The sequence below is a fragment of the Musca domestica genome, unplaced genomic scaffold (assembly GCF_030504385.1).
Source record: "Musca domestica strain aabys unplaced genomic scaffold, Musca_domestica.polishedcontigs.V.1.1 128, whole genome shotgun sequence".
In the NCBI taxonomy this organism is placed as follows: Eukaryota; Metazoa; Arthropoda; class Insecta; order Diptera; family Muscidae; genus Musca; species Musca domestica.
The window spans coordinates 1240597-1268542 of NW_026712169.1; the positions used below are offsets into that span (position 1 = coordinate 1240597).

The 27946-nt window shown below is 34.6% G+C and overlaps 2 protein-coding genes across 4 annotated transcripts in view; both read left to right on the forward strand.

The window, feature by feature from the left end:
• The window catches only part of LOC131800731 (cytochrome b-c1 complex subunit Rieske, mitochondrial-like), a 307140-nt gene extending 298492 nt beyond the window's left edge, over positions 1-8648 (forward strand). Inside the window, exons 1-4 of one of the 3 annotated variants that reach the window (XM_059118418.1) lie at positions 7099-7216; positions 7289-7483; positions 7809-8197; positions 8257-8648. In XM_059118418.1, the coding sequence (XP_058974401.1) occupies positions 7315-7483; positions 7809-8197; positions 8257-8475 (777 nt within the window). In that variant the 5' untranslated portion in view covers positions 7099-7216; positions 7289-7314 and the 3' untranslated portion in view covers positions 8476-8648. Of the gene's footprint in view, positions 1-7098; positions 7217-7288; positions 7484-7808; positions 8198-8256 lie in introns of those variants that run through there. The other 2 variants (XM_059118420.1, XM_059118419.1) reach the window with 2 other exon arrangements.
• Positions 8649-15964: 7316 nt separating this feature from the next.
• LOC131800732 (abhydrolase domain-containing protein 2-like) overlaps positions 15965-27946 on the forward strand; it is a 45665-nt gene continuing 33683 nt past the window's right edge. The window contains 2 exon segments of the mRNA XM_059118421.1: positions 15965-16396; positions 17130-17404. Coding sequence (XP_058974404.1) covers positions 17250-17404 — 155 coding nt within the window. The 5' untranslated portion in view covers positions 15965-16396; positions 17130-17249.

Sequence of the window (27946 nt, forward strand, 5' to 3'; positions counted from 1 at the left end):
CAGCCACAGTGACACTCATGTTAAAATTTAGGATTTAAGCTCCATTCATTCACCCAATACCAAATTCAGTACTATTTAGAACTTTTCGTGCACTTGTACACTATACACCTTTTGTAAATGTAGTTTGTAAAATTTTGGATTGCTTAGGAAAGAATAGAGTGACATCTATTAAACCTGTAAGGCAACAAATAAATGTTGCCAATCAAAATACACATTTCGTTGCGTTGCCAATTGAAAAAATTATAAAAATAATTTCAAAAATGAGAAACGCAAGATGTCGCTCCAATAAAAAATTCCAATTACAAAAAGATAAACGACACTTATGCTAAATTCACATGGCATTTAATACGTTCTCTATTCGCTGTTCGACCATTAATTATTAAATATCTTCTTAATACCGCACATGGTAGAAAAATATAAGTAGACGCATCGATGCAGATGCTGGGCCAATGAACTGTCAAACGAATTTTGGAATTGAAAATGTTGAATGAAAAATTATTTAAATTTGTAAAAATTGTTGAAAAAGGCCTTTTATAATAACCTCCGAATGACGTCGAATAAGAAAACATATAAAAATCTACTTATATTTGAAAAGAAATTAAAAATTTTTGACACATCAATGCTCCCAAGCGTTGATGCACCTACCTGTATTTTTCTACCATGATACCCCACAAAAAAATTAGCTGAGCGAACAAAGATTTTTTTTCTTTGTTCCATTCAAGTCACTTACAGAAATGTCGGCATGTTTGTTCGGGATACCATAGTATTTTGTTGTTGCAAAATGGTCAGGCTTAATCCCATTATTGTTGTTTTTATAAAAACAATGATTGTTTATTAGTGGAGAACGATAGTAATGTTTACCAGGGGGTAAGGCAGGAAATACCTAGGTTTTAGAAAGACTCACCAATCCTCATCAGTTCCCTTGCTTTTTGCCAGGGATATTCTCCGCGGAGTTATTTTAAAAATACAAAAAAGTTTACCCAAGCGACGAGATCGTAACCTCAATAGAAGAACCAAAGAATTACATAAAACTAAAATTCTTTTGAATAATCTTCTAAATCTTTCAACCGCACTTATAAACATTTTCATCATTCTCCACTTGTTATGCTTTCGTATTACATGAACGAAGTAACATAGCCATGTATGTTTTTTTTTGTCTGTTACAACCATGGTAGAAGAATACAGGTAGATGCATCAACGCTTGGGAAGATTGATATGTCAAAAAAATTTAAATGTTTTCTCAAATATAAGTAGATTTTTATATGTTTTCTTATACGACGCCATTCGCTGGTTATTATACTTTGCGTTTTTCAACAATTTTTAAAAATTTAAATAATTTTTCATTCAACATTTTCAATTCCAAAATTGGTTTGACAGTTCATTGTCCCAGTAGCTGCGTCGATGCATCTACCTATATTCTTCTACCATGGTTACAAAAAAAAACCCTTCGTCGACCATGCCTTGTCTATTAATAGAACAGCGTTGGCATGAAAATTATGAATGAAAAATATAATGCTATGTTCTCATTGCACTTTCAATCATGTTGTTCGCTCTCAGAATTAGGTCATGGTAGAATACAGGTAGTCGCATCGACACAGCTGCTGGGACAATGAACTGTCAAACCGATTTTGATATTGAAAATCGTGAATGAAAATTTATTGAAATTTGTAAAAAATTGTTGAAAATACATATCAGTACAACCTCCGATTTGGGTCGTATAAGAGAACACATAAAAACTTATTTTTGACAAAGCACTTAAAAAATGTTGACATATCAATGTTCCCAAGCGTTGATGCATCTACCTATATTCTTCTACCATGAATTAGGTACACGAATTAACCCGTTCATACCGCGCGTATTATTCAAAGTAAGATAATTCCCTTTTTCAAAAATTTTGTTTGTTGATTTTAATGGGAATTTATACGAAAATATATGAAATTCTCACTAATATGAATATAATAAATTATTGTTTTTCTCCCAAAAATCTATTGTATCATTAATTTTACAATTTTCATTAATATTTTAAATTTTTTGTGTAAATGTTGACATTTTGAACATATTTTTGTATTTTTCTATTTTTAAATTCTGCTGGAGAGAGACTTGTCAAAAATTTTTTCTGCCGATACCCAGTTTTCTGTGGAAATTTCAATTCGTGGACAGAATGGGTACCTCGGTTGGGAGAGAAAACAAAATTTACTTTCGTTTGAATGTACATACGCCATTCAACATTGTTGTTTTCATTCATAATTTTCAGTCTTCCCATTTTTTTTTTTAATTTTATTACATTTTTCTGTTTTGAATTTTTAAATGTCTTTTTGTCCAAGAGTTGGAATATTTGCAGAAAGCTGGAAACAAACGTAGCACTATTTTCAAAAATTTGCATCGACAAAAAATAGATTGACAAGTTTCTCTCCAGCAAAAATAAAAAAAAAAAACAGAAAACACAAAAATATATTCAATATGTCAACATTTATAGAAAAAGGTCAAAACACGAATAAATGTTGTAAAATAATAAAAAATAAAATAACTCTTTACAGAAAAACAATAATTTCATTCGTCGACACAGCAGCTGGAACTAACACTTTTGGAATTAAATTTTGAATGAAAAATAATTCAAATGTAAACAAGTAAGCAAAAGCTACAGTCGAGGGGGGCCGACCGTTGGATACCCTACAACACTATAATAAACAATACAGTTTATATATATTTCCAATTTAATTAACGAAATAGTCAGAAGTGGGTCTTTCCTGTATTTGTGAATTCTCCAAAAAGTCACTGGAATGGACATTTTCGTATTTTGTCTACAAAAGTTGGCAAACTCCTTCACACGTTGAATATTTTTGGATGGCCATCCAAAACTGCTTGGCTTTTGCAATGTCCGGTAACCCCCATTCTATTGTGCTTGAGGATCGGGCTATAATTACGACCTCCTGACAATTTTGCAAATTTTTGATCCATTTCAACCCCTAAATATATGGCGATCATCTCCAAAAAGAGTAGGCTTCTATTCTGACCCTCATCTTATCTCCATGCAAAATTTCGTAAGGATCGGGCCATAAATGCGATCTGTATATGATATCCTGATATCCTAACTACTTAGTTTTATTAGCTGTAGAAATATTAACAAATGTTTAATTCAAAATGAAAATATGCCAAAAAAAAAAAAAATAGACAAAATTGAAAAAATATGAGAAAATGTTACAAAATCAATATTTTCATCTTTAGAGAGATGTTTTTATGCGATTTTTTAGACGTTTTTTCTTTCCTATCAAGAGGCTATTCTGAATTAATGAGAACTGCCGAAATCAGTTCAGCCGTTCTCGACATATATGAGATCTTTCAAACATATCTTCTTTGATAGACATATATATCGCACATATTTTGCTATATATTCGATTTGTTGGATCTTAACATCAATGTAAAGATCAGAAGTAACCTTGTCATGGCTTTGTGATTTCGCCGGGATTTAAAATATTCGCTGTTTAATGAAAAATTATGAATTTTTTCAACAAAAAAGATATGGTCTATTTTACCCGCTAAATATTATCCGAATACCTAAATTGGTAGGCTTCTTCCCCGGCCTAAACTCTAGCTACATGCGAAATTCCGCGTCGATTGGTCTATAATTGCGACCTGTATAGCTACTGCAAAATCCGACATTTTTTCAGTATTTGGTCCATTTCAACCCCTAAACATTTGGCGATCATCTCCAAAAGAAATAGGCTTCTATTCTGACCCTAACCCACCTTCGTGCAAAATTTTGTTAGGATCGGGCCATAATTGCGACCTGTAGCGTGATTACAAATTAACATGGACAGACGGATGGACGGACATACATAGCTAGATCGACTCAGCTCGGCGAGCTAGGAAGATCCATATATACTTTCCTATACGAGAAACCAATATTTCGAGGAGTTACATAAATTCTGGCCCAATCAAACTTATAATACCCCCAACACATAGTTTTGTAGGGTATAAAAATTAAAATTGTTCAAAAATACATACATGCTCGGTTCAAGAACCTGATCGACATCGTAAAGGGAAAATCGATAATTGTAGTAAAAACTTTTTACATTCTTGCAGTTCTGGAACACACCAAAAATAACAAACTCCAATCATGGCTCAATAAGGTAGGTTGCTCAACTTCCAAGAAAGTAGGAAAATTCAACTCTGTACTGGGCCGTATTGTGTCAAATATACAAATATATATACAAATGGTTTTGTTTATTTTACATTTTCTCACAAAATTACTCTTTGGGGAATACCCACATAATAGTACGTTTATATATATGAGGGTTAACCCACTGGATTTGGATTTAAATTGTCATATCCATTACTTTTACTTCAAATAAATCCTCTCAAAGTAGGTTAACCCTACAAAAAGTTCTAACGTAAACATGGCATAACATGAATGAAATATTAGGCTTTTCCCACAAAATTGAATTCGAGATAGAAGGACAATATTGTTTTATCCCAAAATTACACATTTTGTTGCCCGTTAACGTGGAAAATATGAATTTCTGTTGGCTCTAAATTTGGAATAATTTAAAATTACTTTCTTTTTTATTCAAAAAAAAAAAAAAAAAGCCAAAGGAAATGAGATAGTTCCTTTTGATGGTCTGCATAGGATCACATTCTGAGTCGATTTATGCATGTCCGTTCGTCCGTCTGTCCATGAATTTTTGTAAACAAAGTAAAGGTCGCATTTATTGTCCGATCCAGATGAAATTGTGCAGAAATTTGTTTGACCCAAGGACGAACCCTATTGAAATTGGAGATAATCGGTCAAAATTTAGATACAGCTCCCATATATATCTTCGTCCGATTTGCCGTTTATTGTGCACCAAACGTGTAATAGTAGCCCAAATATTATGGAATTCTGCACATACGACCAGATTAGGCCTTAAAATAAATATGCCAAATTTTATCGAAATCGGTTCAGATATGAGTATAGCTCTCATATATATTGTTCATCCGATTTGTTATTTTTGTCCTCCGCAGCCATAATATGAACGCTGTAACGACGATATTTGGGGAAAAATGCCAAATACAACTCATAAATACCATTGCTAAATTTTATCGAGGTCGGTTCAGATTTAGATTAGCTCCCACGTGTATCTTCGTCCGATTTGCCTTTTATTGTGCACCAAACGTTTAATATTAGCCCCAATAGGATGGAAGTTGGCACTTACGATCAAATTAAGTCTAGAAACAAGTATGTCAAATTTGGTGAAAATCGGCTCAGATATAGCTATAGCTTCCATATATATTGTAGTTCCGATTTGTTGAATTTGTCCTGCACAGCCGCAATATAGACTCCGTAGTAACGATATCCGCCCGCAGTAAAATCAGTAAAATTTGACGAGGCAAATTACAGAAAATGCAGTGGTGGATAGTCTAATTTGAAATGACTTTACCTTCTTAATTTTACTATGGATTTGCCCATGAAATATAGGATCGAAAAAAATGCCTAGAAAATGTTTACTCTTTTTTTTTTTTCTGACCCCTAGTTTTACTAGTTCATAAAAGTGTTAAAACTACTACAATATAGAAATGTTGCTCTGTTGCAGAACCTGGAAAAATCCACTACTTTTGAATTTTTTTTCGAGATCATAAAGTTCGACTATCGTAGTAAACATGGTACAATGAATTCAAGGTAGGGCAGAACTACCATATGATTTAAATTTTTTATTTTTCTGGCTTAATATGTCAACTTCATTTGCTTTTGTGTGTGTCTTTTTTTCAATAATAAAAAAATGTTCAGAAAATATTCAAATTCGGGTGTTTTCAAAATGCTTATTGCAACAAATGCATCGACAAAATGTACAGTTTTAGTCGCGAAATAAACCATAAGAGATATATAGAACATGATATTGAAAAGAAATGTTGACCATTCATTCAGTTTTCGCGGTTTTAAATTATTTATTCAAAATCAATGCAACAAGTTGTTTGCTTTTTTATTGTTTTGATAGTAATTCTGACATTACAAGCCAAACAGGTAGACCTCTATACTTGCAGTTTTTTCAAAGTTGACCTACCTTCTCTTCATTGTACCATGGTAGTAAATATGGTGCAATATGGAGGTAGGAAAGCCTCGTAAACTACAGAAATACAGCCATGAGTCTATGGCCGCTTCCTGTCAGAACCATTCAAAATTATATGCAACAAGTTTCTTTAATTTTTTGTCTTTTTTTCCATATTTTTTTTCTCATTTTTTAAATGAGTTAAATAGTGCGATAAATGAATGAAATGCCTGGATTTTCTTCCAAAAATGTGATCCAAACTTTTCAATCTTTCAAATCCATGCCAAAACCGACAACTATAGTTGTGTTCCAGTACTTTTTTAGTAGTAAAACTAGCAGAAGAGAGAACAGTTCGAAATGTCATTCTCATTTAGGTTTGCTCAAAAAATAAGGGAACGGAAAATTAGCAGAAATGCGATAAAATGTCAAAATTCCAAAAGTAAGCAACCTAAAACGGACTGGTGAAACCTTACTGAAAAGAGCGCCAACATTTAAAAATGAGTATTGAATAATTTATAATAATAATTAATAATCTGATTCCTCATTCAGCCAGTCCTCTTCACTGCTGAAATCATCCAAAAGTGAATACATCAGTTGCTCCATATTTTCTCTTTTTGTTTTTTGCACGACAAATATTAGTTTTTCCTTTAGTTTTCAAGTTGATCATTTTCTTTATTGAAATGTATCAATACATTTTTCAACCTTGTTAGCCCTGCCGATTAAATGTCAAATTTACAATATGCACATTTCTGCTCAGCCAAATTCATGTAGCTAAAACAAGCAGAAATGTGCACCACTCAGCGCCATTTTTTTCTCGAGAGAGCTGCAAGTTTTGCTAGTTTTGGGAGTACGGGAACGCGTTGTAGCAGAATTAGTGCTAATTAGTACTAATTTGCAGGTTCTGGAACACAACTTATATTTAATAAGCACTGGAAAATTGGTTGTCGTAATAAAAACTTTTACATTCTTGTAGTTCTGGAACAGAGCATATGTTTCTGTTTCCCACAATTTCTTTTACACTTTTACGTTGAATTTCAAGTTACACCCAATTATCGACGGTTTTAATTCGCATTCATTGAAACACCCTGTTCCTAATGTCAAAAGTACCTTCATGTATGTATGTATGTGTGATTATCGATTTTTGTGTTAACTGTCAGCTGTCAAGTGGGCAAAAGTTTTTTGTTGGGAGAAAAGTAAGCTCATCGAACGAATAAAATTTGGTTGGGGGACGAGAAATTCATTGTTTTTCAATTGTTTTGTTTTAGAAAACTTTATTAACGAATACGGAAAAATGATTAACGCCGTGTCGCGTGCTTATTTGCGTGCCAGCTCCCATGCTGTTCCCAATGGTTTGAAACCTGCCGCCCTCACTGCGGTCCAGGGTAAGAGAACTGTGGTGCCTGAGAATTCGGAAAAGAAGGCTCCTTGTGGCAATACCAGAGCTTCGACAGTCCTCACAAGTGAATATTTCTGAATTACATCACACCTAGACAGGCTGAAGAAACAAATGCAATGTCAAATTCCAGGGATTCTGGAGGAATTTCTCATGAAACTATGCATTTGTTTCTTCAATTATGTAATTTTTTGAGGTTATGAAATGGTAGCAATAGAGCGACAAACTACTGTTATTACTCCCCGAATGTTATGACAACATCTGAGTGATGTGAAAAATTTGCAAAGAACGAATGTTTGCCTCGAAAACTAAAAGAAAATTAGCTCCACTGCTACTTTTTCTAAATTTGATCAAAATAATATTTTTATTTATATCTTTTGTCTTTCACTTAGCTGTCCAACAAGTTCGTTTGGCCCACACTGACTTGCAAGCTCCCGACTTTTCGCCCTATCGTCGTGACTCGGTCAAGGATGTTAATCGCAAAAATACCACCGCCGAAGAACGCAAGGCCTTCTCCTACATGTTGGTTGGTGCTGGTGCCGTCGGCAGTGCCTATGCCGCCAAGGGTTTGGTCACCGCTTTCGTTAGCTCCATGAGCGCATCTGCTGATGTCTTGGCTATGGCTAAGATTGAAATCAAATTGTCTGATATTCCAGAAGGCAAGTCTGTTACCTTCAAATGGCGTGGTAAGCCATTGTTCATTCGTCACCGTACCGCTAGTGAAATCGCCACTGAACGCGGTGTACCCACAGCCACTTTGCGTGATCCTCAAACCGATGATGTAAGTCAATGAATTTTATAGGACAACATTTCCACTGACTGAAACTTTTTTGTTTATAGCAACGTGTGCAAAAGCCTGAATGGTTGGTTGTCATCGGTGTCTGCACACATTTGGGTTGTGTACCCATTGCCAATTCCGGTGATTTCGGTGGCTACTATTGCCCATGCCACGGTTCTCACTACGATGCCTCTGGCCGTATCCGTAAGGGACCTGCTCCATTGAATTTGGAAGTACCCGCTCATGTATTCCCCGATGAAGGTACCTTGGTCGTCGGTTAAATGACTCAATTAAATACCGTATTCTTCAGTCTGTAAGCTTAGACCCGAAATATAACATAACATCCTAGCAAAAATGTCATAACAACTGGAAAAATCCACGTCCAGGATATGTTCACAATTAATGTTATAGTTAAATGAATGAAAAACCAAATAAAAAAACAGTAAAACATTAACCACACAAGAGAAATCGTGATCGAAACAAAACAACAAACAAAAATCTTAAACGTCTTTAATAATAATATGGATAATTTTCCAATACGATAAAAACATATTTTGTCTTAAATAATTGGTTTATTTCCTTGATGGCTTTAAAGATTCCTAAGATCTCAATGAATTTGTATTACAGATTTGTGTAGGGAGAGTATGTGAGTCAATATAACCTAAATCAGACAAGAGTATTTCTAGGCAATATATATAATTTTCCATATCAAGAACATAGTCATTGGATATTCCATATTAATTAGAAATGTTTTGAGTTACATCAGAGGCAAATATGTACATATTTGTTTATTATACATTAATCCTACTGAGGATGCACATCGTTTGATACAGTTATGAGGTTTCATTTGAGATACCTTCAATGGGATCAACAATTTATATTCACTGAATTTTCGAAGTCTAGTAAACTTTAAACTTTCTATTTGTCCCTTTGAACGAAATCCTTTCTAGAACATTGTACTATGTTTGTCAGGATTAGACCGACTTCGAATATATCGGTCGATCTCCTTTTATAACTCCCTCGGTTAAACAGTTTTCAAAAACAAGTAAAAATTATGTTAATTTGAAAGAAGAAATGCACCATACAAAATTTCTCATCTTCGCATGTGATTTAATTTTGGTGTAAAACTCACTTTTTCATTTAATGGCCAAATTGATACAAATGTTACGATATGTGTTAGGGGGAAACAGTGCACACCGTCCGCCTCATATTTTCAAAATTAAATTAAATATTAACCAGAAAAAGTTGACCGATATGTACAATATTCACACTAATGCAATATCAACAAAACAAATAGGGTGCGAAGCTTGATACAAATCGAGCACTGATTTCACTTTTGATGAGTTTTTATACCCTTTTTATACCCACACTGTGATTCAAGGTATTATGTCTTAGTTCTTTTTGATAATCACATTCCATGTATTTTTGTGACAAATTACAGGTCACATTTATTGTTCGATTGAGTTGAAATTTGGCACAGATCTTTTGTTTGGAACAAGAGCGAACGCTGTTGAACCGCCAAATTTCACGTTTATTGTGCACCACATGCATAATATATTAGATGGGTTAAAACACATACGACCCAATTTAGGCCATAAATATGTCGATTCAGGTCAAAATCGGTTCAGACATAGCAATAGCTATCATATATATCTTTCCGATTTCATATTTAAGTTCCCCACATCCATAATATGCACTCCAATGCTATTCGGCGCAAAATACATCCGAAAAATTCAAACTCGGGCATAGCTATATATATATATATATATATATATATATATATATATATATATATATATATATATATATATATATATATATATATATATATATATATATATATATATATATTTTCGTCCGATTTCTCGCATATTTTTTACCAATTGTGTTATATTAGCCCAAATGGAATGCTTTTTGGCAGTAACTACCGAATTTAGTCTTGAAGCAAGTATGTCAAAATCGGTTCAGATATAGCTATAGGTCCTATTGAGTATCTCAAAGACGTAATTTGCACTCCATTACAATGATCAGTTACAGCCTAAAAACACCCTTGCCACATTTTAAACGAATTCAGCCAAGAAGCATTATAAAATTAAGAATGTAAAGTCCTTTTAAATAAGCGTATCCATCTCTGCATAAAAATTGGTTCCCATCTCTGATTTTTATATTTACCATGTATTTATAAATATACAATTTGACAATGAGAAAAAAAAATTTAAAGATATGATTGCATGACTTTACCTTCTTGATTCTATCATGCCCAGAAGGAACTTAATGAAATTTGGTAAAATCGGTTCAGTAGGGATTTTTTGACTCATTCTTTGAGTTACCGACAAAAATCGGTAACTTTCAAATGAACACTTTTCATATAAAAAAGAAATAAAAGTTGATAATATTTGAATCTATCGGTAGGCCTAGCGACTACTTTAATTTCGTCGCTAATTTACTGAAAAATGTCGTTAATTACCGAAATTATAAACATTTAATTATTCCGATTTTTGCCGCTAACTCGAAAAATGAGTTAGAGAATCGCACCACAGATATTGTCATAGCTCCCTTATATATCTTCACCCAATTTGTTGCGCACCAAAGGTTAGGTTAAGTTAGAGGATGCGCGGTTGCTAAGACACCGCTCCACTCGGTGTCCTGCTGGTCCATTGTGATCATCCTTAGTAAAAATAAAGAGAAAAAGAAAAAGAAGCTTATGTTAAAAAGGGGAATATCCACGAAGAATTTATCGTGTTGTCCTTTGCCATTTTAGTCTTCTAGCTAGCTGAAGAATAAATGACGGATCAGTATTTTAGAGTGAAGACAGATCATGCAGAGTTTGCTTACCCGTGAGCCTCAGTCTGACTCTAAAAAGAGTTGGACATTGACAGAATAAGTGTTCCGCAGTTTATATTTCTTCCTCGTCTTGACAAAGCCTACAATAGTTTGTATCGTCTTAGAGCCGTCGGTATAGATAGCTATACCGCTGAAAGGTGCAGTGTTTGGGTCCAAGTGTCTCTGCAAGGTATGTGGATGTCCAGTGTTTCGAAGTCTAGCCTGAGTTCTCCACATAATTCAATATGACCGAATGTCCGTAAGATTGACTACGCAATTGACCAAGTTCATTGAGTATCAGTGCACATCTCGCAGCTTGTTCCTCTACAAACAAACTTAAGGGTTTCAAGTTAAATAGGGTGTTCAGTGCAGATTGGTGTGAGCTTCTGAGTGCACCTGTAATTAAAAGTGATGCCGCTCTTTGTACTTTGTCAATGTTTTTACTAAGGGAAGCCTTCCCAAGAGAGTACCACCAATCTAACAAGAGCTGTCTGCATTAGGTCTGAAATAGTTTGCAGGAATTTCCCAGCAATCATCAGAACTACGTCGTCCGCGTAAGCAACGACTTTAGTTCTATTGTTTTCCAGATCTATTAATACATTATTTATCACCAGAACCCATAGTAGTGGTGATAAGACCCTCCTTGAGTAGTGCCACTGGTCACTGATTTCCTGACGGAGCACTCCCCTAAGCTTGAGTTGATGATTCCGATGCTGAGCATAACATCAATCCATTCAATGAGGAGTAGTGGTATACCAAGTTACGCACCAAATGTGTAATATCAGCCCAAAATGGATGCATTCTTGTACATTCGGTCAAAATAAACCTAGAAGTGATTACATCAAATTTGCTGCAAATTGATTCGGATAGCTTCGATATATATATGCCACACCCGATTTTAAGTAAGGTCATCTCAAAGTCACACTATAGCAATGATATCTGGTAAGTGAGGTCACATACATCATAAAAATACCTCCGTCAAATTTAGTGGAAATCGATTAAGATTAAGGCAAAACTTCCTTATGTTGGTTCCATTCGATGTCAAAAATACCGTTTAAATGATGACCTTTTAACGGGGCCCATAAGTATTTTTTTGTAATATGGCTGTAGTACCCATTAAAATTTTCAAATACGAAATTAAAAATAATTCCGGCGAATATTGTCGCCAAAATCATGAAAATACCGAATAAACGGAGGTACCGTTATATGGGGACTATACGAAGATATGAAACATCATACAAAATTCTTTGTCATAGGCGGTACTACCCATTACAAACTTCGAATGCAAAATTTGAAACACGATGTAGGATGTCGCTAAAATCGTCAAATCATCCCGGATATCGGGATGTACCGTTATATGGGGGCTTTACGAAAACGTGGACCTGCCTACATTTTTAGGCATAAGCTGCAGTACGCATTACAAACTTCAAATTCGAAATTTGAAAGAATTCGGGTGAATGATGTCGCTAAAATCAATAAAATACCGAATATCGAGAGGTACCGTTTATGAAGTACAAAATACACATGTGTGCAAAATTTTAACCGCACATCTCAATTGGTTCGAAATATTACAACACAGACAGGCAGAGAGACGCACAGACAGACGGACAGAATATATACTTTGTAGGGTCTATCATTAATATTTCGAGTACGGAATGACAAAGCTAATATACCCTCCATAGAATGGTAGAGGGTATAACAAGTATAAATTCGCTGTTACATCCTTTTTGTACCGTGGTAGAAGAATACAGGTTGTCGCATCGACACAACTGCTGGGACAATGAACTGTCAAACCAATTTTGGAATTGAAATTTTTGAATGAAAAATTATTCAAATTTGTAAAAATTGTTAAAAATGCATAAATTGGCGTCGTATAGGAAAACATATACAAATCTCCTTATTTTTGAAGAAACATTTCAAAGTCTTTGGCATAACAAGGTTCCCAAGCGTTGATGCATCTACCTGTATTCTTCTAACATGAATTTTACCATGAGCAATACCATGTTCTCATTGGTCTTTTAACCACATCGTTTCCTTTATGATATAAAAAAAATTGTAAAACTAGTAGATTCTTGTAATGCTAAGTTCCCATCACACGTGATTATATCTCTATTCCTTGTTATATAATTAATTATTACTATTTTTACCCAAAAATAAATTATAACATTTTAAAATACAAAATAAAAAAATTGTGTAAAAAATTTAAAAAAAAATTAAGAAGAATAAAAACCATGAATGGGATTTATATGCTCTGCTCCAGAACCTGCAAGAAACTACATTTTTGCCATTTTTTCGACATAATAATGCGAAAATCGGTTATCGTAGTAAAAACTTTTATAGCATGTTTCCATTGGAAACCGAACAACGTTGTTCGCTCTCAGAATTAGGTACACGAATTAACCCGTTCATACGGCACGATTCGTAATTCATAGTAAAATAATTCCTTTTTTCAAAAATTTTGTTTGTTGGTTTTAATGGGAATTTTAATAAATTACATTAAATTCTCACTAATATGAATAGAATAAATAATTGTTTTTCTCCCAAAGATTTATTATATCAATGATTTTATAATTTTCATTCACGTTTTCAACTTGTTGTGTAAATATTGACATTTTGAATATATTTTTGTATTTTTCTATTTTTTAATTCTGCTGGAGAGACACTTGTCAAACATTTTTTCTGTCAATACAAACATTTGAAAATATTGCCTCTTTTGTTTGCAGTTTTCTGTGAAAATTTCAATTCGTGGACAAAATGCGTACCTCGGATGAGAGAGAAAACAAAATTTACTTTCGTTTGAATGTAAATACGCTATTCAACATTGTAGTTTTTATTCATAATTTTCAGTCTTCCCAAAATTTTTCAAAATTTCATTAAATTTTTCTATTTTCAATTTTTAAATGTCATAATTTATTTTTTCGATAAATGCTCTCATTTGTTAGGGATGGAACATGGTAGAAGAATATAGGTAGACGCATCGACACAGCTGCTGGGACAATGAAATGTCAAACCAATTTTGGAATTGAAAATGTTGAATGAAAAATTATTTAAATTTGTAAAAATGGTTGAAAAACACGAATTATAATAACCTCCGAATGACGTCGTATAAAAAAAAAACATATAAAAATCTTATTATATTTGAAAAGACATTTGAACATTTTTTGACATATCAATGTTCCTAAGCGTTGATGCATCTACCTGTATTCTTCTGCCATGGGATGGAACATATTTTTTCGTTGTTCTGAGAGTTATTTGATTTGAACAATGTACAAATATGAGTGTTCGCTCAGGAAATTTTGTGTGAAGAATTAAGTAGTTTTTTCATAGTTAAGGGTCAGACAACGAATAGAGAGCGAATCAAGTGCAGTGGAAACGCCACATTACATTTTTGCTGTTCTGGAATAGACCTATAATGTTGAATGGTGTATGTTCATTTAAACGAAAGTAAATTTTGTTTTCTCCATCATCCGAGGAAAAATTTTCAATTTTTTTATTTAAAAAATTTGGCAAGTGTCTCTCCTGCAGAATTTAAAAACATAAGAATATATTAAAAAAATGAATGAAAATTGTAAAATTAATGATAAAATAAATCTTTTGGAGGAAAACAGGGTACATAAGCATAAGGCGTCATGGATAGGTATATCCATGGTACAATGAAGAGAAGGTAGGTCAACTTTGAAAAAATTGCAAGTATAGAGGTCTACCTGTTTGGTTTGTAATGTCTGAATTACTATCAAAACAACAAAAAAGCAAACAACTTGTTGCATTGATTTTGAATAAATAATTTAAAACCGCGAAAACTGAATGAATGGTCAAAATTTCTTTTCAATATCATATTCTATATATCTCTTATGGTTTATTTCGCGACAAAAACTGTAGATTTTGTCGATGCATTCGTTGCAATAAGCATTTTGAAAACATCCCAATTTGAATATTTTCTGAACAATTTTTTATTATTAAAAAGAAGACACACACATAAGCAAATGAAGTTGACATATTAAGCCAGAAAAATAAAAAAATTTAAATCATATGGTAGTTCTGCCCTACCTTGAATTCATTGTACCATGGGTATATCAATGTCAAATTATAAAGGGAAACGACGGTGCGGCTCCGGCATTCCTTTATGATGTGTCATGCGATATTCAATTCTTGTTTCGTGTGCTTACACCATTTTGAGAATTTTGTTAAAAAAAAAATAATAATAATAAACAAAACCAATTGTTGCATATTTAAAAGTCTATTTGACACTACAAGACTCCAGCAGAGGATTGAATTTTTCTAGTTTCTTTGAAGTTGAGCAACCTTACTTATTGAACCATAGTTATATGTGCGCTATGGGAAAACGTGGACCTAAATATTCAATGCTCTGCTATCGGAGCTAGAACCTATTACGAACTCCAAATACCAATTTTTAGACAAATCCGTCGAAAATCATCAAAATACCGAATATCGAGAGGTACCCTTATATAGGGGCTTTACGAAATACCGAATATCGGGAGGTACCCTTATATGGGGGCTTTACGAAAACGTAGACTTATATATAAAATGTTCCGCCACTGGAGCTAGAACCCATTATGACCTATAAATACCAATTTTTGGTATTTGACTCTGCGTTAAATAATGTGGACTGTATCGTGATTTCAACAGACAGATAACCACTTTCATTCAGAATTCGTTCCTGTAACATGTCGGTATACAAGGCAATTATTTGCAGCAATTTTCTTTTTCATCATTGCCTTTGTTTTATTTGTAATCATATTTTTGTAGAAAAATAAAAGCACAAAAAGAATTGCCAGAAAATTGCAAGAACTAGAATTTCCCATTTCACTTAGGCTTCTCTCCTACAAAAAGAATTGCCACAAGAAAATTCGAAATTTCCAGTTCCCACGGATACCACATGATGAAGCGACCTATTACACAAACTTAGTTAATCAGCTGTTTGTGACATTTACTTCTCTGCTGTCAGCAAATCTCTGTCGCCGTCACTGTATTCAATTACTTCAATTCCATTAAACGCAGCATTTCAAAAGCAGAGCATTCATATCATAGACTGAGAGCAGAGACCAACGTACGCGGTTCCTAAACGCGAATAGGAAAATAAAACAAAAATAATAACAATAAACAGACAAAATTTAAAAAAAAAAAAAAAACAATCAGTGATTATACAAAATAATAAACCAACGACAATATCAAAGAAAAAAACGTAACAACAAAATTAACGGTTTATGTGTTCATAGCGGTTTAGAAGACTTGTTTGTGCAAAAAGTAAAACTTAACGAAATTTTTAAAGAACTTTCTGGAACAGAAAAAGTTGAAAAATTACAAGAGTTTTCAATACGCATTAGTTAGTGAAACATAAATCACTCCAAGCAGAATAAAGTAAGTGAGCGAGAGAAAGAAAGAAGTGAGAAGAAAAACACAACAAACATACATAGATAAAAATAAAAACAAACATATACTCACACACTCTCCATAACATCAACTCAGGCCGATTGAGAGATACACAACATCATAAAAACCACAACAACAACAATAAAAACAAAAATACAAAATTTGCAAATTGAAGTGTGTCACCGCAACAGAATAAAGCAACAACAAAACGATAGATAACAACGAAACGAAGTGGTGTAAAACGTTCGTAATTTGTTGCAAACTAATAATCTTTGAAATTTAAATAAATAAAATAATACAAAATAGAAATTCCGAGAATTTTTAAATTGCAAATATCACAACTACAACACATAAGCAGCCCCATTTGTTCCTTTGTTTGTGTTCTAAACTTTCCAACATTTCATCAATTGGCTTGGCGGTCGATGGGTTATTAACTTTGCGCAAACAGCTGGTGTGTTTCCTCAAAGTTTCCACCTTACATTTACATAAATTGTCCCACTCCCCTTTCTCCCGGCTCATTTACCTTTCGTTTTTATATACATCCTTGAAAGGACCTTTATTTTTTGTTGTTTTTGTTATTTGGTTTTATTTTATACATTGATCTTACTTTCTTGATTTTTGTTGTTGTTTAATTTTCATTTATTTTATTTCATCCCAAACATTTCCCGCATTCCCCTGAACACAACCAACCTGCATGTTCCTTTGGTATCCGCTGTTACAGTGTTCTTATCTCTATGACCGTTTACTACAATCACAGTTTCTGCAACAAGTCTTTGCCGAATTTCCTCACGCACTCGGTAACATCTTTGACCGCCAACACTTAGTCCAAAGTTTAATCACGATGTCAACAGCATTCCTGACGGCAATAGCCGTGATCCTTTGCATTCTATTTCGCATTTTGAACGTTAACAGTCAACCGCTGAAACCGAGCGTATGGTCATTGGATCAACAGTTCTTGGATTGTTTGTATAAAATTGCTCCCGTTTTAAAAGAACCGTAAGTATTGATCCGATTCAAATTATAGACATATCATTAAAATATTATAAGTTATTTCATATGTTTTCTTCCAAGTAAGTTTGCTTTGATCGGTTTATCGATAATTGAAGTGGGCAAAGAACATGTATGTATTGCTATTCGGATATTATATACATACAATTCTGTAAGAACAAGTAGGCCACCTGTCGATATGATTTTCTTGGGGAAGTCCATACTCTCCTAATTATTGGTCCCTAATGTTTCGTTATTACCTGGCATATTTCCAGTATTGGTAAGGCCAACCAATGCAGACTACGTGACTAAAGCTTCTTTAAAAAAGTAAATTTTCCTTATGGTGTGGGTATATAAGGGGCTTGAAGTTTTCACATGACATATTTAGTGACATATCACAAAGGGATGCTAAAACTGCACTCGAATCCTACCGTCGTTTCCCCTTATAATTTGACCTTAATGTGCCTAGCCATGATACCAAGATGCTTATGTACCCTCACCTTTACTTATTTGAGATAGTATTACAAGTATCTAACAACCTCCACTATGTCAAATATGAACTTTATTCGGTGGGAAAGCGACTACTGCACTCGGAAGGATTACAACGTAAGGTACTGTAATCGACAATCGAATGTATAGGCTATAAAATGTGTTAAGCGTCCAGGGGAAATTCCCGACCTATATCCAAAGGAGAAGTCAATCAAAGCCGCAGGTCTCTCGTAGAAAAAGCATTTAAATTCATAAGCATTTAGAAATCCGTTCTTCAATACGAAAGAAGAAATCCGATGTTTAAAATTTCGGCTACCTTCGCTGTAACCAAAAATCTTCTAGAGTGAGTAAGGTAGTTTTGGCTATGCAAGACGTGCAGGGTATTGTGCGTCGGGCCTTCGTTTCGCACATCTTGTATACGAATTGACACGGCTTCACCATCCGGAACATATGGTTATGTTGCCGTACGAGAAGGATGTTCGCCACCTTATGAAGATGATCCACTGGCGTCGTCTGTTGCAATTCTCAGGGCAGCATTCTGACAGGGCTGGTAATTTTTCTACTGCGTAGCACTTGCATTCGCATACTACACTGAGCCGCAGATCAACCTATCGCGTTATAAGAGGCCAATTAGGTCTCCTTCTGGTCTGTACCCGGCAAGCCATGCCGGCTATCGCCTTGAGCACTTTGTTACTACTTTTAATTATACCCTCCACCATAGTAAGGAGGGTATATTAAGTTCGTCATTCCGTTTGTAACACCTCGAAATATACAAAGTATATATTCTTGATCAGCATAAAATTCTATGTCGATTTAGCGATGTCCGTCCGTCTATCCGTCAGACTGTCTGTGGAAATCACTCTAGCTTCCGAACGAAATGAAGTAGGCTGATAAAATTTTACTCAAATGTATATTATGTCTGCAGGACTTTTGGTATTGAAAATGAGCCATGTAGATCCACGTTTTGGTATATCCCCCATATTATGGTATCTCCCTATTTTCGTTATTTTGATGATCTTAGCGACATTATTCCCGGAATTGTTTCAAATTTAGTATTTGAAGTTCATAATTGATATTACAGCCTATGACAGAAAATTATCTGTGCAGGTCCGCGTCTTCGTATAGCCCCCATATAACTGTACCTCCCGATATTCGGTTTTTTGATGATTTTAGCGACATTATTCACCGGAATTGTTTCAAATTTGGTATTTGAAGTTCGTAATGGATACTACAGCCTATGGCAGAAAGTTGTCTGTGCAGGTCCACGTTTTGGTATAGCCCGCATATAATGGTACGTCCCGATATTCGGTATTATTTATCGAATTTTTTCAAGTTTCGCATTTGAATATTGTAACGGCCTATGACAAAACTTGCCTATGCAGGTCCATGTCGTCGTATAGACCATAATATAACGGCACATTCAGCCGTGTTAAAAAGTGTGGCCGTTGACTTAATGGTAGATATTTTTTTCCTCGCTTAGAAGGATGCGGATTTTAATTTATAGATGATTCAACAACGGCTAAACCTCCCCTCACCGTCCTCAAAAAAACTTCGTAATTTATTTTACTGGCGAATCCAAAGCTGTCTACGCGTACGAAATTCTAGCTTTAGTTGTTTAAAACTTTCACCTCAGCTTTAGAAAAAACTATGTTATGCTTGAAATCACCGATGATCTCAGGTGAGGCTTTATGTCAAAAGCATAATCCAAATTGTGTCAGTGTCCTTTGATAGACGATAATTTTTCCAACAGAAGCAAACCAAAATATCCCGATTCAGCTATTACTTATTTTGATAGCCTATAATGTGTGATCCCTGTTTAAATTACTTGTCAAAATCTAGAATGTGCCAAATATTACTCTCTCTCTCTCTCTCTCCCCATCTCTACGCTGATTATTAAAAAGAACACGCCACTATTATATTCTGTTTCGATAACATTCGAATGTATTAATGAACTGTTGTGCATCTCGCTTATCATCACAAAGGTTGGTCTAATTAATCCATATCAACAGCATTCATTCGTCGTTCTGTCTGACAAGCCAATCGTCTGGTTTTGATTCTGCATTTAACATGCAAACAAATTCTGAAGTCTGTTGCGAGGGCAAATTCCATTTGTCCGATATGACGCATAGCTACTTATACATACATATGTATTATTTTGTTTTGGTTTTAATTTTATTCCGATGTAGATACGAGCACATTTTCTAGCAACAACAAAATAGCCGGTAAAACACTTGAATAGCGTTTTTTATTTTTGCAAAAAAGAGCTGGCTTGTCGCTTTGATGATAGTGAATATTTGTTGGAACAAAACAGAAGAAATAAGCAATTCGTTTTGTTTTGTGTTCACTTAAAAATTATTACGTAATATTTGTTTATATTTTTTGCAAATAGTTGTATTTTAATCTATAGAGTTTTATCGATGCCTTTGCGCTGTGTACCTAACAAAACAATACTCATAGGTAGATGGAGTTTTTTTTAAGTTTAAAATCACTAAGAGGATTAATTTTTTCGTTACAGGTCGTGGCTGGTACTGTCGAATATATACTGCACTACTATACTACTGTCGAATTGCCAGAGAATTGGGAAATTTGATTTTTTAATTCCGAAAATGTTAATGAACATTAATATTGATAACGATTTTTATACCCTCTATATACATTTTGTTTAACACCCATGCTACGATGCCGTATGTTATTCGTTATTTATAACGGTATATATTTGGGTATTAAATATTGGAAATGTTGTTTTCGGAAAGTCTTTGTTTTCTCTTGTCCGAGGACCAAGTTTTTCTATAGCCTCCATTAAAGAGCATCTCCTGAATTGAGGTATGCTGATGGATTTGATCACAGTATCCAAACAAATCATCGGCAATTTTTTCAGTTTCTCACTTTTTAGTTTAACTTCCCTCAGAAAATACTCGATATAGGATCGTGGGAGAACCCATAAGTTACATACAGGGTGAGATGAAAAAACTGCAACCAACTTCAGACTGCTGCCATTTCAAAGCCACTCGTCCGACAGCTGTTAAAATTATTCCAATGACAGCTCATTATATTGTTTACAAGCGTACAAAAGCCGATGGTCGCTCTCCCCTCTTATTAATCGACCGTGGCATCAGAATAAATGACGAATATTATCGCGAAAATATTCTGGAGGGCGTATAAAAGTCTTGGGCAAGCCATTTGAAGGCCATAATTCGTGCCATAGGTGACCAATTCGAACAAATCTAAACTTAATCTAAAATTGTGACATTTTTTGCTTTCACTCAATAAAATTAAAACAAATGTAAAAATTATGACGTTTGACTTTGTTGCAGTTTTTTTTTTATCTCACCTGTGTTGAAATAACAACCTAGGGTCTAAGGTCACTTTGGACCAAGTCCGTTTCGGGACATTTGGAGTCGGTCTAGCGATGTCCGTCCGTCAGTCTGTCTGGCTGGCTGGTGCGCACAATAACTCTCGAAGGAAATATCCAATTTAATCCAAACTTGGTACATCGTAATATTATTGTCAACCTTAGATCGAGTTTGGAGATGAGCAATATCGGTCCACCTTTTTTGGTACCTCCCACACAAAATGTCAACATTTTTAAAGAAAATAATTTACTGCACAGAAAGAGAAAGGATAATCCGATTTTACTCTAACTTTGCGAGGTGCGAAAATGGACAATATCGGTCCACTCCATCAAGTACCTCAAAATGTTGAATAATTATAACTCTTATAAAATGTGAGAGTCCGATTGTCTTCAAATAACACACATATCAATATTTGTATTAATCCAAGGGCTGGTGTGAAGATGGAATATATCGGTCCACTCCTTTTGGTGCCTCCCCCACAAAGAGTCAACATTTTGAATATTCATGAAGCTCATAAAAGACGAAATTAACATCCGATTTCATTCAGAGCAGGCACATCTCAATATTTCCATAAACACAAGATCTGTTATAAATATGGTAGAGATCGGAACATTTCTTCTGGCATCTCTTCTTTTGCTAACACAACATCCGTTGTGAAGATGATTTATATCTGTCACCCCCTTCTGGTACCTCACCCACAAAGGGTCACAATTTCCAATATTTATATCTGTCATAAATATTTCTCTTGACCAGAAATTTGATATAAATATGTTATTTATCGAAATTTATGATTTCGCATAAAATTGGACATAAATGTTCGATTTCCATCAAATTTTGCACATACCAATGTTTTTTATCTGTATTAGATGGTGTATAAAAATGGAATACTTCGGTCCGCTATATCTGTTACCCCACGAATATTTCCACATTTTCCAAAATTTGTACATATCTCATATAAGGTATAGGAAGTAGTCGATATAGTCCAAATCTGGCACGTTGAAATATTTTTATCAGTCTAAGGTCAGATACGAATTGGTCAACTGCTCCGGAACCTCCCCCATAGAGGGTCAACAGTTTGACCGACTGATACTATTTTACTTGTTTTGATAACATCCAAAGTAAATAATTATCTCTTGACCCCCACTTCGGTCCACGATTCACTGGCGAGAGAATTTCGTTGTAAAATATTTTCTAGCAATTGATGATTAAAAGGACTTAGTAAAAGTCCATCTGTTTGAAAATTGTGTCTAATGGGGGCGAAATAAATTCTAATATATCTGTAGCAAGTTTTCAACCGAAACTTTTTGTCTTAAACCCCTTAATTTGTATTTCAAGTGGTTGAACGATACACGGACTTTTTCCAAAGATTCAATACTTCGAGGTAAATATCTGTCCCATATTTTAAAACTAAAAAGTAATCCATTCCTTCATGGGACATCGCAAATAAATATTGCGAATGCCAATAGAGACAGATAAGAATAGACTTATCAATGTTTGTTTCCCGTTTTTTGTTTTGTTTCCATTTTGCATGGCAATAATAAAAAAATCTATTCGATTAGAGTTAAATTTTGCTTTTGTTTTTGCTATCATTTAAACTTTTGTGTCTATGTTTTTTTTGTTTGTTTGTTTACTGTCGATGAGCTTAATTTCAGTATTTAATAATTTCGATAGATATAGGTATAAAAATAGTAGCTTTTTGCTGAATATTTCCCTTTCTTTTCCATTTTTTGCAAATGGACGTTCATGAGTTTGTGGCGTGCTTTTTTCATTGCTAGTTTATCAGTGTTTTTGTTGTGATATTTCTTCGAGGAAGCAAGCAATCAATTCCATATGATTGACGATGGTAATAATGTGGTATGATCATGTGTAGAATATGTATATGTCTATATGTGAACTCAGCAAAAAATGATGCGTAGAACATTAAATGTGAGTTGTAAGCAAAATAAACCAAAACATTAGAAAAAAATACTGGGTCAGAATAACACAGATGAGGCTAAAATGAACTGACATTTTTTACGGGTCATTGGGGTTTCCAATTGGTAGACACATGTTTTATATCGACTTGATATATTATTACAATGGTATTCCAAAGGTTTTTTGTCACTTTTCAAAACTAATTGGGGGCTTTTAGTATCTTGAGCTTTATTTTTCGGCTACATGCCCCTTAACCTTTCTTCTATAATCAACAATGAACCGTTGCGCTCATGTTGACATAGTTAGTTGTTTATTTTTGCAGAAGAAATAAAATATTTAGCATTGCTAAACTCAAAGTCGACTTTAATTGTTGATATTTGTGAATAATTATTCATAACCATCAACGGGGACTGATAGATAAATTATCATAATACCTCGACCCTACCTGGTTTCTTATACCAAATAAGGAAGTTTTGCTATAAAATTAAATTAACCTCTTAATTAAGTGTAATTCTAGAGAATCTACTGATTTACGTTAGGCAATTATAATTACCGCAATGTTACGTAGGTTGCTGTGAAAAGTCAGGAGACTCATTTTACATACATCTCTCTGCAACACACCAAAGATTGCTTCCCGTCAATTGGAATATTAATTCATAACAGACAAATTCTCTTTACCTAGATTTTCTTATAGTCATTAGTGGCCTTGAATGGAGAAATTTCCCGAGTCATGTAATTATTATACCCTTCACCTTGAAAACGAGGGTATATGAACTTCGTCATTCCGTTTGTAATAACCATAAATATTCGTCGTAGACCCCATAAAATACATATCTCATGATAAATTACAAGTCAATTTAATATCCGTCTGGCAGACTGTCCGTCTTTCAGTTGAAATCACGATACAGCCCACATTGTTTGACTTACAGCTTCGAAATTTGGCAGAACAATTTGTATTGTGTCTGGAATGGTTGGGATGGTTTTCCACGGATTTGCCTAAAAATTGATATTAGAAATTTGTAATGGGTTCTAGCTCCGGAGGTTGAGATAAAAAATTGCAACAATTGCAATTGAAACAAACGTCATAATTTTTAATTTTTTTTTTTTAAATTTTATTGAATGACAGCAAAAAGTGTCGGAAATAGCATCAAATTTTAGAAAAAGTTTAGATTTGATCGAATTGGTCACCTTTGGCATAAATTATGGCCTGAAACCGTCACATGCTGCCCGAATGTTGCTCTGCGGTATTTTGGCCCATTCCTGGCGAAGCGCTTGCTTGAGGTGATCGACACTTTGGTATTGTTTAGTACCAACCTTGCTTTCCAAAATACTCCAGACACAATAGTCCAACGGATTGGTATCCGAAGAATTTGGTGGCCAATGTGTGTTGGAAATGAACCGAGGAACCTCATTTTGTAACCATTCTTGGATAGCGCGTGCTGAGTGCGATGGCGCTGAGTCCTATTGGAATGTCCAAGGTCTGCGGCCAAAATGTTTGCGTGACCAAGGTTTTAATACGCCCTCCAGAATATTTTTGCGATAATTATTCTGATGCCACTGTCGACTAATACGAGCGGAGAGCGACCATCGGCTGTTATGGCGGCCCACAACATCACAATGGCCGGCGCTTGAGTTCTGTTAGCCAACCGAAGGTGCACATTTTTTGTTTGTTTACAAACTGATGGACAACGAATGTTTTTTCATCGGAGAAAATAAAATTCGGCAGTTCACCACTTTCGGCCAAGCGAAGCAACTCTTTAGCTCTTTTGAGTCTATTTTCTTTCTGTTGCGGTGTAAGTTCTTGCACTTTTTGGAATTTTAATGGCTTTACCCCGAGCACATTTTTCAATATTTGCAGAATGGAATATTGCGATATGTTCAGCTCACGAGCCATTTTTCGGCCACTGTGACGCGGGTTTTGATCAAGTCGTTTCTTTACTTTTCGAACCATTTCTGCTGATGTTGCTGTTTTCTTCCGTCCACTTCCTTGACGATCGATGGTACGAGACACAAAAGATTTATTTACATTTAAATGCTGGCGTACTCTAACGATAGACACTTGTGGTTTTCAGCCAAATATAAAGAAATCACACTATCTCGCTTGGATTCCATCACGAATAACTTTTTTCTGGAAAATTTTCACCAAAATGCTTTTGTACGCTTGAAAACAATATAATGAGCTGTCACTGGTATAATGGACGAGTGGCTTAGAAATGACAGCAGACTGAAGTTGGTTGCAGTTTTTTTATCTCACCCTGTATATAGGTACACGTTTTGGTATAGCCCCCATATAACGGTACCTCCCGATATTCGGTATTTTGATGATTTTTGCCACATTTTCCACGGATTTGTCCAAAAATTGGTATTTGTAGTTTGTAATGAGTTCTACCAGCTGTGGGGTACGGAACATAGTATGAATAGGTTCACGTTTTCGTATAGTCCCCATATAATGGTACCTCCGAATATTCAGTAATTTGATAGTTTTTGCCACATTTTTTTCACGGATTTGTGAATATAGATATATTCCAATATTCTAAAAATTAGTACTTGTAGTTCATAATGGGTTCCGGTAGCACACAGATAACGATACCCACTGATATTCGGAATGTTTATAATCCTAGTCACATTTACCAATGATTTCATTGGTTTCAAATTTGGTATTTAAGAAGATTTGGTAGATAACAATCCTTGCAGTATAAAATTGTCTATAAAAGTTCCCGTTTTGGTATGGCCCCCATATACGGCCTCACCCACATTTTTTTTTTTTAGAAATTTAACAGCTTTATTCAAACGGCCTTACTTGAAACATATTGGAATTCACATACTTTTATATAAAAATGTTTTCTTTACCCAATGGTGGAGGGTATTAAAAGTTCGACCCAACCGAACTTAATGTTTCTTAGTTGTTATTATTTATTGTGGTTATTGTTAATCGTATCTTTATTTTCATATTTTTACATTTTGTTTTTTTTTTTTGCAAAATCAAATGACACATATTAATTCTCTTTGTTTTTTCATGTTATGCAAGAAAGTACTGTTTAGAATTTCCAGTGATTAATAATTCGCAATGACATGGCCACTAATAATACCACTTCTGTAGATAACAGAAAAAAGCGGGTGAAGTACAATTTTTATGCCGTCGGGTAAGATATGGGGGATATACTGAGTTCTTGTTACATTTTATTGATTTTTTATCATCGAAATATAAGGGGGTTTGAGACACTCCTACTCTTAAAAAATTGTATAATTTCACAACTTTTGTAATTGAATTTGAAAATTTACAGTGATAGTTCATATTTTATGTCTCCTCATGTACGTATACGAATATATCTTTGATTTAAGATGGTACACGGCAAAGGCAGCCCCACGAAGGCCTATGGTCGATTCCGATTATCCTAGAAAAAAATGGTATCCTATTAGACAACACAATTTTCATCTTCAATTATATTGATGTTAAGGTACCCAATTTCAGTTTTTTTCAGGCGAAGGTTCTTGCTATCAAATAGACAGCCGAAACGGTAAAAAAAGCTATGCATTAGCATAAGAGAACCAGTGAATACATATGTAGATAGTCAGGAGGGCCTTAAGCTATCAAGTCAGGTGCTTTTAAATCCAGAGCCACTCTTCACTGCAAGAAAGCTCTTAGTAAAAAACGTCATTGCACTGATAAATTAGCTCGCAAAGAGGATTTCAGTCGATCGATGAGACTGTTAGACCAACAATTACCTATTATGTTAGCTGCTTCAAAAAATCTCTCAGTGAAGAAGCTGGAAGAAGATGGCACTTTGAGGTTGTTTGTTAGTTATTTAAGGCCATCTGACCGGCAATCTGAAGAAAAAATTATCCAAGGTCAAAGGAATTGCTGTAGGTATACTGACTAGTCACTGCAGTATCAGACTTCTGACTTCATGATGGGATAACAATGTGCCAGACTACTGTAGACTATGTGAAGATGTCCCATGTTATCCAACAAGAGATATACGCTACTTGGCGGGTAATACGCTACAGACCGGGTCAGCATAGTTAAGGGCAGAACCATTTATGACCTTGTATGTCGCTACCAATATTTCTGTATATGGCCCGAGCAGGTGCTAGCAAATGCTCTTAGGACTTTTAAGACAGTAGTCAGGACTACTGTAACCCGTTTGGGGGTCGGATATCCAATATATTAAGGAAGCAATCTCAGATAACCATCCCAAGTTAGTCTTCTCAATATGGGATATATGGTGCATCCTGAGCCACCTTGTAATCGTTGATGACAAGCGAGGAGGAGCTGTCGAGTGAACCATATAATATTGTATCTAATCAAAATCGCCTCATTCTTAACTCATGAAATTTCATAGATGGTTTTTAGCACTTTACTTTTTATACTCTACACCACATAGTGGTAAAAGTATTATGTCTTTGTGCATTTGTTTGTAACATGGAGAATGAAGGGAGATAGATCTATAGTTACTGTTAATAATCTTCATAGAATCACTTTCTGAGTCGATTTATGTATGTATTATCCGATTGAAATGAAATTTTCCAAACAATATTTGTTTGGCCCAAGGACGAACCCTATTGAAATTGGTGAGAATCGGTTAATTGTGCATAAGATGGCCAATATTAATCCAAATGACCTTAAATTTGGCACATCCGACCGAATTCAGTCTAGAAGCAGATATCTTATAAAGCTCGGAAATACATTTGCTAAATTTATGGAGATCGGCTAAGATTTGGATATAGCTCCCATATATATTCTTAGTCCGATTTCAGTTTTTTTTGTGCATAAATAATGGCTAATATCAACCCA